This window comes from Pituophis catenifer, unplaced genomic scaffold (genome assembly GCF_029215685.1).
Source record: "Pituophis catenifer annectens isolate HBS135680 unplaced genomic scaffold, rPitCat1.0.hap2 SCAF_1, whole genome shotgun sequence".
Classification (NCBI taxonomy): domain Eukaryota; kingdom Metazoa; phylum Chordata; class Lepidosauria; order Squamata; family Colubridae; genus Pituophis; species Pituophis catenifer.
The window spans coordinates 344,262,138-344,277,836 of NW_027256881.1; the positions used below are offsets into that span (position 1 = coordinate 344,262,138).

Consider the following 15,699-nt stretch of genomic DNA (forward strand, 5'->3'; position numbering starts at 1 on the left):
TTGATCCAGCCTTTATTATTTTATAAGTAACTCAAGGTACCCAACTTCCTCCTCCTATTTTTCCTACTACAACAACAACCCACTCCTGAGGTGGGTTGGCTCAAAGTCACCAAGACGGGTCTAGAACTCTCAGTCTCCTAGTGATTGCCCAAAGTCACCCAGCCATCTTTCATGCCGAAGACAGAACTAGAACTCACCGTCTCCTGGTGACTGGTTCAATGTCACCCACCAGCTTTCATGCCTAAAGTGAAACTAGAACTCTCAGTCTCCTAGTGACTGGCCCAAAGTCACCCAGCCAGCTTTCACACCTAAGGCAGGACTAGAACTCACCATCTCCTGGTGATTGGCCCAAAGTCACCCAGCTGGCTTTCATGCTTAAGGCGGGACTAGAACTCCCAGTCTCCTGGTGATTGGCCCAAAGTCATTCAGCCTGCTTTCATGCCGAAGGCAGAACTAGAACTCACCGTCTCCTGGTGACTGGTTCAATGTCACCCAGCAGCTTTCATGCCTAAGGTGGAACTAGAACTCCCAGTCTCCTTGAGCCAGGCTAAGATTCGATATTGGGACAAAACTCAAATATTAGAAGTCCAAATCTTTGGTCAAGACAGAAGTGCCTCTTCCGTGCCAAGGTGCTGAGATGACAAACGGTATTTGACGTAGGTACAGAATTGTAAAAGGGCAAACTGACCCTAAACAGATACATCCTGTTGTTTAATGTTTATTGCATCCCAAATGTCATGCATATCCCTGGATAAGGGGTGCGGCTTCCTTATTGCCCTTGTGGCATCTCCTAGCCCCTTATCTCCTTTTTTATTATGTCTTGAGCTCCGGAGCTGAAAACCTGAGCCTGTGGGAACGGGGCTGTTATGTCTTTCCTAGAGATAGATTAAAGGGTAGCTTCTACGTGTAAAATGCATCACTCTCTGTAATACTTTTGCCTTTAAACTGTATAAATACATGGCCAGAAGAAGCCATCAGCGTTCAGACCCTTTTCTTGTCTTTGGACTGTTTGAACCGTGCACAATAAACTTTTTCCTGCATTGGAGAGCTTGGCCTAGTCCGTTATTTTGTCTACAACAGCTGGCGACTCCGCCGGGACTGGGTGCAAGGCGATATTTCGCTGAGGACCGTTTCGACCCCTTGGGACCATCGGGAGGTCGCTCCTGAACATTCTCCAGGCGCCACGGAGATACGTCTCCGGGAGACAGCAGCGATACCCCCATGGCCCCAACGGTGCTCTGATCGAGTCCAAGAACCCTGCGGTGCAGGAAAGGTGGTCTGAACAAATTCCTGGCCAGGAATCTACGGAGTGGGAGCGTTTTAAGTGAGTATATTGTAAAAGAATTGTACCTGCCTCATTTGAAGGCAGACGGAGGGACCTGATCACTCCCTCGGACTCGGGGTGGCTACCCTAATGAAGTCCATGTCAGGTTGTGTGGGTGGTTAAGCCATCGCATTTCTCATTAGTCGCCGTGAGTTTCCGGGGCTATGAGTCGATGGCAGTGTGGTAGAAGGGATGGGGTTCAGAGCGTGCCAAATACTCCATTGGCATGCATGTTAAAAGGTTTTGACAAGTATTTTAGCAACCCTTCCTATCCGAAAGGATCAAAGGATCAATTAAAATTCTTATGTAAACATGTGTGGCCACAAAGGGAGATGGGCTGACCCCCTCCTCCTCAGGGATGGTTAAGGGAAGGAACAGTGGATAAGTTGTGGGGAGTGATTGTAGTGAATCAGGATAAATATCCTGATCAATTTCAATATATTGATCAATGGGTGAGAGCCCTGTTGAAAAAAGCTGAGGATTTATTGCAATGTAGGGCTGAAACAGTCGGGTTATGTGTATCTGAGCAGGCAGGAAAAGTAAGGGGGCTGCTGGAGGGAGCGGAGGAGGAAATCAGAGGCGTATGAGTGATCCTGGCGTGAAGTCAAGGGGAGTCATTCGCCTAGAGGTAGCAGTCAGAGTGAGGGAGAGGGGGATGATGATGATGATGATTTGGAGGCTGTGGGGGCTGTAGGTGGAGAAGAAAGAGCAGGAGGCACGGATGAATAAAGAGGCTGGTTTGTTGGCAGGGGCACTGCGAAGTGGGATGCAAGGGGTTTTTTCTCCCCCCCCCCTTCCTCTGGAGGGGAGAAAGAGGAAAAGAGATGCTTTTAAAACTTTTTTTCTCCTTTCTGGTGTTTGTCTGGTTTTTTTAACAAAATAGGCTGTACACCGCCCTGAGTCCTTCGGGAGAAGGGTGGTATAGAAATAAAATTATTTGGGAAAAGGAATTACTTGGGAAAAGGAATGCCCAAGACAGATGGTGAGAAGTAGAGGGATGAGAAGAGCGGATTTTGGGTCAGGGATGTGTGGGCAGCTCTCTGGGAGAAGGGGAGAGCGAGGACAGAGGAGAGGTTTGAGCAGAAAGTATTGGATTGGCAGACATGACTTGGTCAGATTGAGGGGGACCAGGCTTGGAAGAACCCCCGCCTGAGCCATTAGTTACAATGAAACTAGGGGGTCAGTACAGAACGTTTCTGGTAAATATGGGAGCAGGAAGATTAGTTGTAAATAAGCAGATTGCAGCCCCCCGGATCCCATAAAATTCTGGTCCAGGGGGTATCAGGGCAAGCCATGGGGCGGCAGGTCTTGAAATCAGAGATGTGTGATTTTAAAGAAGCTGAAATCCAGCATGAATTTTTGTACATTCCTGAGTGCCCTATTCCATTGTTAGGCAGGGATATGCTGAGCAAATTAGGGGCAACAATTTCTTTTGATGAAGATAGTTAGAGAATGACCATAAGGCATTCTCCGGAGGAGATTTGGAGGTTGTTTGATGTGCGCTGAGGATAACCTGCCGGGTTTTGCAGCTCGCCACCCTCCAGTGGGGGTGGAACTAAAACCTGGAGTGGAGTCTGTGAGTATAAGGCAGCGTCCCGTTTCTTGGGAAGTTATTTGTGCTATTTATGAAAGCATTCAGAGATTTGGAAGCGGGGTTTCTGGTGCCTATTTAGTCCTCCTGGAATACTCCAATTATCCCAATTAAATAGTTAGATGGGTCTTACAGCCCGGGGCACGGTAACTTTACACCCGGCCGTGTTGAATCTATATACCCTGTTAAGTTTAATTCCACCCCGGGCTGAGTGGTTTTCTGTTATTGATTTAAGGGATGCATTCTTTACAATTCCCATTTACCCCGTAAGCCAGCCACTGTTTGCATGTTGAGTGGGAGAATCCTTATACAGGAATGAAAATGCAATATACTGGGATTCGGCTGTCTCAGGGATTTAAGACCTCCCCCACATTGTTTGGAATAGCGGTAGCTAGAGACTTACAGTATTATGTGCCTCAACAACCAGGAGACACAATACTGTAATATGTTGATGATGTTTGGATCAACAGGACTGACAGAGGATTTATGATGGGATAATACTAAGATGAATGCACGATGATGTTAGATTTGTCACTAGAGTGTGGTTATTGGGTATCAAAAAAGAAAGCTCAATTGGTGAAAAGGAAAGTTAGATATTTGGGATACAATATAAGGGTCATCGAGCTTTAGGACCAGAGCAGAAAAGGGCGGTCCTAATGCTGGCAGAACCCCGAACAAAAAGACAACTGAGAAGCTTTTTAGGACTAGCTAGCTTTTGCTGTAATTGGATGGGGGGGCAAAAAGCTGGCCCCACTGTTTGAAGGTGCTGGCTGCAAGTGCAGAATTGATTCGGAATTGTAATAAACTTACTTTTTCTTGTCCTATACTCATGCACTCCCCTCATGAGGAGCAGTCTGTGTTGGATACTAAGGGACATTTGTGGATTAGTGGGCAAAGGCTGACAAAATATCAGGTAATTAGGAGTGAGAATCCACAGGTGTGTCTGGTGGTGTCTAACCGATTAAATCCAGCAACTTTGTTGCCTACGGAGTCTGTTTCTGAGCATGATTGTTTACAGGTATTGGAGGTTTATTCCACCCGACCATGTAAATATGGTAAATTAAGGTAAATATGTATGTTAGGTGGCCTGAGTTAGGTCATAAAGGGGGGGGGTTGGAATATGGGGATGGTACATGAACTTATTGTCACTCATTTGAACCTGGGGACCAAATGGAAGATGGAAGGGATCTTTTATTGGTATTATGACTTCTCCACTTGCTATTAAGATTGCAGAATCAAAATCATGGATTCATCGGACACGAGTCAAGGCAGCAGCTGACACCGGCTGGAAAGTGTCCGTGGACAAACAACATCCAACAAAACTGACATTTGAATGTGCTTAAAGAAAGCTTTTGTATTTTATATATAGGTTACCTTGATGTATATCTGCTGATGTAACCCGCTGTAAGCTAAAAAGAGGATGGAGCACCTGCTCTCTTGAATTAGTCCGGAACTTGGATCCTGACGAAAGATTGAAGATCATTGTGGATTCATGTGGGAGGAAAATTGGGTGTGGGCACTTTGAGTAATTGGGGTAGTAGCTTTATTGATTATTGTGTTTTACAGATATAAGCAATGGTTTTGTGGACAACCAGGGCCCATTTGATTTCTCAGTCGTTCCGATCCCTAATATTTCCCAACCGGCTGCGGAGTGTGAACCTCTTATAGATGAAAGAAGTCCCTGCTTAGGATACCCTGGAAGCTACCTTTTGATGCAAAAGAACAGAAAAGAGAATTTTCTTTAAATGTGTTGGTTTTGTAATTGTGGGTGTGAGTGTTGTTGTTGCACTCACTGTATTGATTGTGTTTTATGTATAAGCTGTAAGGTAGAGTGTGACGTGAAAATTATAGAGGAGGTGCTAGTACATTATTTGGTAATAAATCCTGAAGTCCCCTTGTAATATTATCTGAAAAGGGAAAAGCTGAATATACCCGAAATCCCTAGCTATGTAACAAATACCTTTGTCAAATTGGCAGAAGACATAGCCCACACTCTGAATATATCGAATTGTTTTGTATGTGGAGGAACTAACATGGGAGAAAAATGGCCATGGGAAGCCCAGGAATTAAATTATTCCAAAGTTTTAGAAATGGATTATAAGGGTAATCTGTCATATAATAAGGGTAAGGATGGAGACTGGACTTTGACTGCTAGTTTGGTAGGGAATGTTTGTTTCCAGAGAAAAATTGTGGCAGGCTGTCATCAGGTAGGAAACCTCATATGTACAGGAAAATGGGAAAGTAAGGTATGGTGGTCAGGAGGTAATGCCACGGAGGGAACTGATGAAATGGCCCTGTTTAAGGTAAACGGGCTATCTTTTTTTAAAGGATCCAGATAATCAGACCCTTGAATGGCTGGCTCCTGATGGACTATACTGGATATGTGGTAAAATGGCATATGGGGTTCTACCAAAATCTTGGTGTGGAGCTTGTGTCCTGGGAATAATTGGACCAGGATTCTTTTTGCTTCCCCTTAAAACCCGACAGGTGTTAGGTGTCCCGGTGTATGATGAGGTGGGAAACTTAAGACAAAGAAGGCATGTAGATACATCGGCAATAGGAAAGGTTAAGGTTGGAGGTAACCAACGTAGTTGGGGGAGTGAAGAATGGCCTGCAGAGCGAATTATTGAGGTTTATGGACCAGCTACATGGGCGGAAGATGGCATGTATGGCTATCGGACCCCTATATACATTCTGAACCGTTTAATTCGTCTGCAAGCGGTGGTTGAAATCATTACCAACGAAACTGTAAAAGGTCTTACTCAATTAGCTAGGGAGAGTGTCAAATCAAGGACATATCTTATGCAGAATACGTTAGCCTTAGACTATTTGTTAGCCAAGGAAGGAGGGGTATGTGGAAAGTTTAATTTGACTAACTGTTGTATAGAAGTTGATGAAAGCGGAAAGGTTATTAAGAAAATAACAGACAAAATGGTTGAAATAGCTCATGTGCCAGTCCAGACTTGGAAAGGTCTTAATTTACAGGACATGTTTTCAGGATGGTGGCCAAAGTTACCTGGCCTGCAGGCTATTTTTGGCCTGGTGGGGTTAGTAGCTGCAGGGTGTATTTTTCTCCCATGTATTTTACCTCTGTTTGTTAAAACTATCTCTAAAAGTCTATCCTTGCTGGTGGAACGTAAGACTACTGCTCAGGTGATGGCTATGTGGGATTATAGAAGGCTCCAGCAGGAAGAGGACTTAGAGGTGTGACTCGTCTGGTTATCTCAGATGAGTCACAAAGGGGGGTATGAGCCAGGCTAAGATTCGATATTGGGACAAAACTCAAATATTAGAAGTCCAAATCTTTGGTCAAGACAGAAGTGCCTCTTCCGTGCCAAGGTGCTGAGATGACAAACGGTATTTGACGTAGGTACAGAATTGTAAAAGGGCAAACTGACCCTAAACAGATACATCCTGTTGTTTAATGTTTATTGCATCCCAAATGTCATGCATATCCCTGGATAAGGGGTGCGGCTTCCTTATTGCCCTTGTGGCATCTCCTAGCCCCTTATCTCCTTTTTTATTATGTCTTGAGCTCCGGAGCTGAAAACCTGAGCCTGTGGGAACGGGGCTGTTATGTCTTTCCTAGAGATAGATTAAAGGGTAGCTTCTACGTGTAAAATGCATCACTCTCTGTAATACTTTTGCCTTTAAACTGTATAAATACATGGCCAGAAGAAGCCATCAGCGTTCAGACCCTTTTCTTGTCTTTGGACTGTTTGAACCGTGCACAATAAACTTTTTCCTGCATTGGAGAGCTTGGCCTAGTCCGTTATTTTGTCTACAACATCCTGGTGATTGGCCCAAAGTCATTCAGCCTGCCTAAGGCAGAACTAGAACTCACCGTCTCCTGGTGACTGGTTCAATATCCCCCACCAGTTTTCATGCCTAAGGTGGAACTAGAACTCCCAGTCTCCTGGTGATTGGCCCAAAGTCATTCAGCCTGCCTAAGGCAGAACTAAAACTCACCGTCTCCTGGTGACTGGTTCAATGTCATCCAGCAGCTTTCATGCCTAAGGTGAAACTAGAACTCTCATTCTCCTAGTGACTGGCCGAAAGTCACCCAGCCGGCTTTCATGCCTAAGGCGGGACTAGAACTCACTGTCTCCTGGTGATTGGCCCAAAGTCACCCAGCCGGCTTTCACAGCTAAGGCGGGACTAGAACTCACTGTCTCCTGGTTTCTAGACTGGCCCTTTCACCACTACACCAAACTGGCTTGATGTGACAGTAATGCAATTCGCGGGTTTTGAAAGAAACGCACGAAGAAGGCATCTCCCGATCTTCATCAGAAGTTTGTGTGAACAAACGCCGCCAGCAGCTCACAACTTACTCACTTGGGCAGTTTCTCTTCCCTTTTGAGGGTCACGCTGAGGTTGGATCGCCTCTCTTGCTCCTTCTCCAAGGCTTCAGACAACCTGTACAGGTGTCCCGGCAACAACGACACGGATTCCGGGATCTTCATCTAAGGATCACAGAAGACAGGCTGAGCTGGTGCCCAACATAAAAAAAATCTACGTTTTTAAAAACATTCAGAGGTCGTCCTCGGCTTACGATGCCCAAAATTGAGGCCAAAATTTCTATCGCTGAGCGAGACATTTGTGAAGTGAGTTTTGCCCCGTTTTACCACTTTTCTTGCCGCAGGTCGTTAAGTGAATCGCCGCCGTTTGATTAAGTTAGTCAGGTGGTTGTTAAATGAATCTGGCTTCCCCATTGACTGACCCCATTGCTGGTCAGTGGGGATCGCATGACCTCGGAAACACAGCAACGGTCGTAAGTATGAGTCGGTGGCCAAGCGTCTGAATGTGGGTCATGGAGATGCCAGAAAGGTCGTAAGTGTGAAAAACGGTCCTACCTATATAGAAGGTACCGGTTGTCATTCACTTTTTTTCAGTGCCGTTGTAACTTTGAATGGTCACTAAATGACCTGCTGTAAGTCGAGGACTGCCTGCGCAAATCACCTTAACGTTTGTTCCAGGGCTATTTAATTTGGATGGAAAAAAAAATCACATAATTACAGGTCGTCCTCGACTTACGACCACGACTGAGCCCAACATTTCTGTAGCTAAGCCCGACAGTTGTTAAAAAGGAGCTTTGCTCCCATTTACAACCTGTCTTACCACCGTTGTTATGCGAATTGCTGCCGTTGTTAAGTGAACGAGGCGGTCGCTAAGTGAATCTGGCTTCCCCTCATTGACTTTGCTTGTCAGAAGGTCGCAAAAAGGGGATCACGTGACCTTGGGACACTGCAACCGTCATAAATACGAGTCACTCCATTTTAAGTATTGACACCCTGCTACTCTTGTCTGAATTTAAAATAAATAAGTACAAGACCTTCCAGAAAATGATTTCTTGCTTAAGAAGGCTGGCAGAGAATAAATGACCCCCCCTACCTCCACCATGGTGAGTATAAAACCTTTCCACATTTCCTGCTGTTCCAGGCTCTCCATCTGTAAAGGGAATACAAAGCCCATGTAAGGTACGCATGATGTCAGAATTGGAATTGTGGGATCATAGAGTCACAGGGTTCGAAAGGACCTTGGAGGTCCTGGAATCACAGAGTCACAGGGTTGGAAGGGAGATCATGGAATCACAGTTATGGAGGTTGCAACAGAGCTCATGAAATCATAGAGTCCAAGGGTTGGAAGGGACCTTGGAGGTCATGGAATCACAGTTATGGAGGTTGCAACTGAGGTCATGAAATCATAGAGTCCAAGGGTTGGAAGGGACCTTGGAGGTCATGGAATCACAGTTATGGAGGTTGCATCAGAGGTCATGAAATCATAGAGTCCAAGGGTTGGAAGGGACCTTGGAGGTCATGGAATCACAGTTATGGAGGTTGCAACAGAGGTCATGAAATCATAGAGTCCAAGGGTTGGAAGGGACCTTGGAGGTCATGGAATCACAGTTATGGAGGTTGCAACAGAGGTCATGAAATCATAGAGTCCAAGGGTTGGAAGGGACCTTGGAGGTTATGGAATGACAGTTATGGAGGTTGCAACAGAGGTCATGAAATCATAGAGTACAAGGGTTGGAAGGGACCTTGGAGGTCATGGAATGACAGTTATGGAGGTTGCAACAGTGGTTGTGAAATCATAGAGTCCAAGGGTTGGAAGGGACCTTGGAGGTCATGGAATCACAGTTATGGGGGGTTGCAACAGTGGTTGTGAAATCATAGAGTCCAAGGGTTGGAAGGGACCTTGGAGGTCATGGAATCACAGAGTCACAGGGTTGGAAGGACCTTGGGGGTCATGGAATCACAGTTCTAGGGGTTCCAATGGAGGTTTTGGCATCATAGAGTCACAGCACAGGGTTGGAAGTGAGGCTATGGTATCACAGGGTCAGAGGGTTGGAAGCCACTTTGAAGATCATGGGATCATGGAGTAATAGGGTTGCAACGGAAGTCATGGAATCATAGAGTCACAGGGAAGAAACGGACCTTGGCCATCTTGTAATCATAGAGTCACAAGGTTGGAAGCAACCCTGGAGATCATGAAATCTTAGAGCCGTAGAGTTGTTAAAAGACCTTGAGATCTTCTAGTAATCTAGTTCAACCTCCAGCCCACACAAGACTCATCAAACTATCTCGGACAAATCCGATGTCCAATCTTAGCTGAAGATCTTCCAGTGACGGAGCCTGCAAAATTCTAGAATTAATTTTGTTTTGTTGTGATTTAGATTCTAGATCCGGGGGTCCCCTGGATCTAGATTAATCCAGTTTTTTTCTAGCACGATAAAAATACTGACCGGGATTTAAAGTTAAAAAAAAAAGAAGAAGATGATAGGTGGAATAATCCCTTTTTAACAAAAAAAGAGAGAAATAAATAAAATACATTACCCTCAACTTTACTTCTTGGTTCCACATCCTGAGAGTTAGCCCTGGTTTTTCTGTAGACATGGGACTCATGCTTCTTGGACAGTTGTCTTCGGCCAGGGAGACCAAGTCAGTCAGATCAATTTTCTCAATATACTGGAGGTGAGGAAGAACGAGTAAAAAAGTTGGTTTCCAAGCTTCTAGTCCTCAAGGTTGCAGTTTATCCAAGTCAGCTGCCAAAGCTAGCCTTTTTCCTTCTACTCCAGGGGTGGGCAAATATGGTCCCTTTATGACCTGTGGACGGCTGGCTCAGGAATTCTGGGAGTTGAAGTCCACAGGTTGTAAAAGGGCCACAGTTGCCCACCCCTGTTCTACCCAGTCTAACGGTTTCTTATTTGGCCCAACAACTTTTTTCAAGATTCAAACATAGGAAGGTCTTAAGACACTAGACGATCCAATCTCCGAATGCAAAACTTTATTGAGTACATCGTTTCGGCACCGATGAGGGCAAAACCAGATCTAGCTAATTCCCGCGCAAAGCCACATAGTTAAAATATTGGATTCTCCCTCCCCCTATTAGAGCAGGTCACATTGTCCAATGGAGTCTTTTTGTATTGTTATGAGAAAAAGTCTTTGGATTTGGCAAACACTTGCAAAAGTGGCCTTGGCTCTCACAGCTCGTCTTCTTGATGCCTGGAGCATACATTTCATGGCACTTTACACACACTACGCAACACCACCCTGTACTTACCTGACTTTCTCTGTTGGTGTGGTAGAAATACAGTGTGGAGCCCCAAAGGCCAGCCCAGTACTTCTTATAATCCTATTAAAATAAAAAGAGAACAGAGGAGTGGGATTCTCTTGAAACGGTAAGGGCTTTGATCTCACAGTCACGCCTGCCATCTTGACTTTTTTGCCCTCCCCCTGAAGTCAACAATAGATTGGACATTGGTGTGTGTATGCGCGCGCACAATTTCTGGGATTTCCAGAGAGAAAACATTCCATTGAAGTTCCATGTTTTACAGGTAGCCTTCAACTTACGACCACAATTGGGCCATAAAAAAGTTTATGTTGCTAAGTGAGACATTTGTTGTGAGTTTGGCCCCATTTTATGACCTTATTTGTACTTGCCACAGCTGTCAATTAGCTATTATGCCTAAGGTGGGACTAGAACTCACAGCCTCCTGCTTTCGAGGCCAGCACTTTAACCATTACGCATAATGGGCTCACGTTTCCGTTCCGTCACGATCTGATATTTTTGTAAGTTACCAAAACGTGCGGTTATTTATTTTATTTATTTATTTATTTATTTTATCAAATTTCTATACCGCCCTTCTCCTTTCGGACTCAGGGCGGTGAGCAGCCAAAGTAAAACATTTGTACACAAAAGTTAAAAGAGATTTAAAATAATTAAATAAGTTTGGCCCATAATTTAAAACATTTCAATTTAAAACCAATTTCAAATTTTAAAAACCCACCATAAAATCAGGACAAACCCGAGACGTACAAAATGCAAAGTCCAATTGAATGACACCGATCGGCCACTGAGGCACGTGACAGCCAGGCCGAAGAGTTTGTCACAGTTTCTCAATTTTCTCGCATTAGATTCTTTTCACGTCACGAAAGTTGACCAGAATGGCTCATTCTACTTTATAATAAAGCGACAGAAACTTGCAAGTACCCTCACTCTGTCAAAGACCTTGGAGGACTCATCTCTAATGATCTAAGCACCAGGATTCACTGTAACAACATTGCCAAAAAGACATTAAGATTTGTTAACCTAAACTTGCGTAGCTTCTTCTCCGGTAATATCGTACTGCGAACTAGGTCATACAAAACCTTTGCTAGACCATTTCTCGAATACAGCTCATCTGTCTGGATCCCGCACTGCATATCGGACATTAATACAATCGAACGAGTCCAGAGATATTTCACGAGAAGAGTCCTCCACTCCTCCGCTCGCAACAGGATACCTTATGCCACCAGACTTGAAATTCTGGACTTAGACAACTTAGAACTACGCCGCCTTCGGTTTGACCTAAGCGTAGTACACAAAATTAACTGCTACGATGTCCTACCTGTCGATGACTTCTTCGGCTTCAACCGCAACAATACACGAGCACACAATAGAAACAAACTTAAGATAAACCGCTCCAAACTAGACTGCAGGAAATACGACTTCAGCAACAGAGTGGTCAATGCCTGGAATGCACTACCTGACTCTGTGGTTTCATCCCCAAACCCCCAAAACTTTAACCTTAGATTGCCTACTGTCGACCTCACCCCATTCCTAAGAGGTCTGTAAGGGGGCGTGCATAAATGCACCAATGTGCCTACCGTCCCTGTCCTAATGTTCTCTTTTATTCGTATCCATCTCATGTATTCATAACCATGTTTATACTTGTATCTGTTATCTAATACATGCTTGACAAAGTAAATAAATAAATAAAGTACAATTTTGTCCCTATTTCATTCTCCTTTACAGCCTGAGAAACTAGGGAGGGTCCCTTCTGAACCTCCTTCTCCACCCGTTATACAGCAGAGGGCTATGCGGCCTCTTATCTGACTGTTCCCTAGCTAAAATGTATTCCCCATCTCCTGAGAAACTAAGGAGGGTCCCTTCTACGTCTTTTTCTCCACCTGTTATGCAGCTGAGGCAATGTTGCCTCTTATCTGTTCCCTAGGCAGCATTCTCCCACCCTTTAGAGCCCAAGAAACTATGGAGGGTCCCTTCTATGTCTTTTTCTCCACCTGTTATGTAGCTGAGGCAATGTTGCCTCTTATCTGTTCCCTAGACAGCATTCCCCCACCCTTTAGAGCCCAAGAAACTATGGAGGGTCCCTTCTATGTCTTTTTCTCCACCTGTTATGTAGCTGAGGCAATGTTGCCTCTTATCTGTTCCCTAGGCAGCATTCCCCCACCCTTTAGAGCCCAAGAAACTATGGAGGGTCCCTTCTATGTCTTTTTCTCCACCTGTTATGTAGCTGAGGCAATGTTGCCTCTTATCTGTTCCCTAGACAGCATTCCCCCACCCTTTAGAGCCCAAGAAACTATGGAGGGTCTCTTCTATGTCTTTTTCTCCACCTGTTATGTAGCTGAGGCAATGTTGCCTCTTATCTGTTCCCTAGGCAGCATTCCCCCACCCTTTAGAGCCCAAGAAACTATGGAGGGTCCCTTCTATGTCTTTTTCTCCACCTGTTATGTAGCTGAGGCAATGTTGCCTCTTATCTGTTCCCTAGGCAGCATTCCCCCACCCTTTAGAGCCCAAGAAACTATGGAGGGTCCCTTCTATGTCTTTTTCTCCACCTGTTATGTAGCTGAGGCAATGTTGCCTCTTATCTGTTCCCTAGGCAGCATTCCCCCACCCTTTAGAGCCCAAGAAACTATGGAGGGTCCCTTCTATGTCTTTTTCTCCACCTGTTATGTAGCTGAGGCAATGTTGCCTCTTATCTGTTCCCTAGACAGCATTCCCCCACCCTTTAGAGCCCAAGAAACTATGGAGGGTCCCTTCTATGTCTTTTTCTCCACCTGTTATGTAGCTGAGGCAATGTTGCCTCTTATCTGTTCCCTAGACAGCATTCCCCCACCCTTTAGAGCCCAAGAAACTATGGAGGGTCCCTTCTATGTCTTTTTCTCCACCTGTTATGTAGCTGAGGCAATGTTGCCTCTTATCTGTTCCCTAGGCAGCATTCCCCCACCCTTTAGAGCCCAAGAAACTATGGAGGGTCCCTTCTATGTCTTTTTCTCCACCTGTTATGTAGCTGAGGCAATGTTGCCTCTTATCTGTTCCCTAGGCAGCATTCCCCCACCCTTTAGAGCCCAAGAAACTATGGAGGGTCCCTTCTAAATCTCTTTCTCCATTTATTATGCAGCTTCAGGCTATGCTGCCTCTTATGTGACCATTTGCTAGGCAGCATCTCTCCCCCCCCATCTCCTTTACAGCTGGAGAAACTAGGGAGAGTCCCTTCTAATCTCTTTCTCCATCTGTTATGCAGCTTCAGGCTATGCTGCCTCTTATATGACCGTTCACTAGGCAGCATCTCCCCCCCCCACATCTCCTTTACAGTTTGAGAAACTAAGGAGAGTCCCTTCTAATCTCTTTCTCCGTCTGTTATGCAGTTGAGGGCTAGGCTATCTCTTACCTGACTGTTCCCAAGGCAGCGTTTCTTCCCGAGTTTCCTTTACATCCAAAGAAACTAGGGAGGGTTTCTTCTGAGCTTCTTTCTCCATCTGTTATGCAGCTTCAGGCTATGCTGCCTCTTATCTGACTGTTCCCTAGGCACCATTCACCTTCCCCACCCAGCCTGTCTCCATTAAAGCCTGAGAAACTAGGGAGGGTCCCTTCTGAGTCTCTTTCTCTATCCATTATACAGGTAGTCCTTGACCTATGACCATAACTGAGCCCAGAATTTATGTTGCAAAAGTGAGACGTTTGTTAAGTGAGTTTTGCCCCCCCGTTTTACGTCTTTTCTTGCCGCACGTGTTAAGTGAATCACTGTGGTTGTTAAATTAGTAACAACACAGTTGTTAAGGGAATCTTAACAACTTTGCTTTGTCAGAAGGGGATCACGTGACCCCGGGACACTGCAACCGTCATAAATAGGAACCAGCGGTCAAGCATCCGAATGTAAATCACGTGACTGCAGGGATGCTGCAACGGTCGTTAAGTGTGAAAAACGGTCATCGGTCACCTTTTTTCAGTGCCGTAGTAGCTTCAAACGTCACTAAACCGACTGTTGTTAAGTCGAGGACTACCTGTACAGCTGAGGGCTACGCCGCCTCTTATCTGTCCATTCCTAGGAATCAATCCTTCGTCAGTCTCTCAAAGTCTTTCTCACATACTCTTACACTTCCTGATATGCCAGACAAGGGTGTTTGAAACTACCACCACCACCCGCGATTAAAATTCAGCCCCTACCCTTATCTCCCCGGGAGGAAAAACAGCTGTATTTCCCTCCCCCAGATGTGAAGAGCTTCCAAAGAGCCTCCGTTCTGGTTTTCCCATGCTCTTTGGTCCCCCCGTTTCTTCTCCCGAAGCAAGCCAGAGAAAGGTACCTGGTCCCACGGGTTCTTTTTCTCCAAGAAGCCCTCGTAGTAATGGGGGGGCAGAGCGGCCTTGGCTTTGGCTGTCCGCTGGCCTGGTGCGGCCATCGCTTCCTGCCACTCTGGCCAGAGAAGCCAGTGGTTGAAGAACTCTCTCTCTCTCTCTCTGCAGAGTTGAGGAATCTACACCAGGAAGCAAACATGCAATAAATTCAGCGGCACAGATTTTTTTTCTTCTTCTTCCTGGGTGTTTTTTTTTTTTTTGCAGGCACCTGTAAATTTCTCCGGGGGGGCCGTCCCCTTGGCCAGTGTCCTTGGACACTTGGACCTTGGACAGGGGAAAAGGGGCCCAGAGGTTTTGCCAGCTGGTTCCTCCTCGCTTGAGCTGACACGAAGAAAAGGAGGCGGCCGGCTTTTGTTTCAGAGGCACAAAATGATTTCAGACTCGCTGGTTGGTCCCAGCCGGCTGTCGCGATCTGTATCTGGCTCTTCCCCAACCAGCCAGCAGGTTCAGCTTTTTTCCGAACGGAGGAGAAAAAAAGGGGAGAAGAGGAGCAGGGTTTTCTGAGAAAGTGCAGAAAGCGGCTTTCGAGAAGTCTCCTTTTGGTGATTTTGGGCAAAGCAGGGGTGCGACACGTTTGAAGTCCTGGATGGAGTTCAAATCCAGCTTGTTGCTGATGAGGCTGAGCTCCTGATGACCACCAGGGGGCAGCAGAGAGAGAGAGAGAGAGAGAGAGAGAGAGAGAGAGAGAGAGAGAGGTAGAGAGAGAGAGAGGAAGAGGAAGAGAGAGGGAGGAAGGGAGGGAGAGAGAGAGAGAGAGAAAGCAAAGAGAGAAAGAGTGAGAGAATAAAAGAGAGAAAGAGGGAGACAGAGGGAGGGAAGGAGAGAAAGAGAAAGAGCAAGAGTGAGAGGGAGAGAGAGAGAGAGA

At 45.7% G+C, this 15,699-nt stretch overlaps 1 protein-coding gene across 3 annotated transcripts in view; it reads right to left on the reverse strand.

The window, feature by feature from the left end:
• Window positions 1-15,461, reverse strand: part of STAP2 (signal transducing adaptor family member 2) — a 31,435-nt gene extending 15,974 nt beyond the window's left edge. For all 3 annotated transcript variants that reach the window (XM_070944588.1, XM_070944594.1, XM_070944580.1), the window contains exons 1-5: window positions 14,783-15,461; window positions 10,479-10,550; window positions 9,752-9,883; window positions 8,307-8,363; window positions 7,251-7,378 (exon numbers count right to left, since the gene is read on the reverse strand). In XM_070944588.1, coding sequence (XP_070800689.1) covers window positions 7,251-7,378; window positions 8,307-8,363; window positions 9,752-9,883; window positions 10,479-10,550; window positions 14,783-14,878 — 485 coding nt within the window. In that variant the 5' untranslated portion in view covers window positions 14,879-15,461. The remainder of the gene's footprint in view (window positions 1-7,250; window positions 7,379-8,306; window positions 8,364-9,751; window positions 9,884-10,478; window positions 10,551-14,782) is intronic.
• Between the last annotated feature and the right edge of the window lie 238 nt (window positions 15,462-15,699).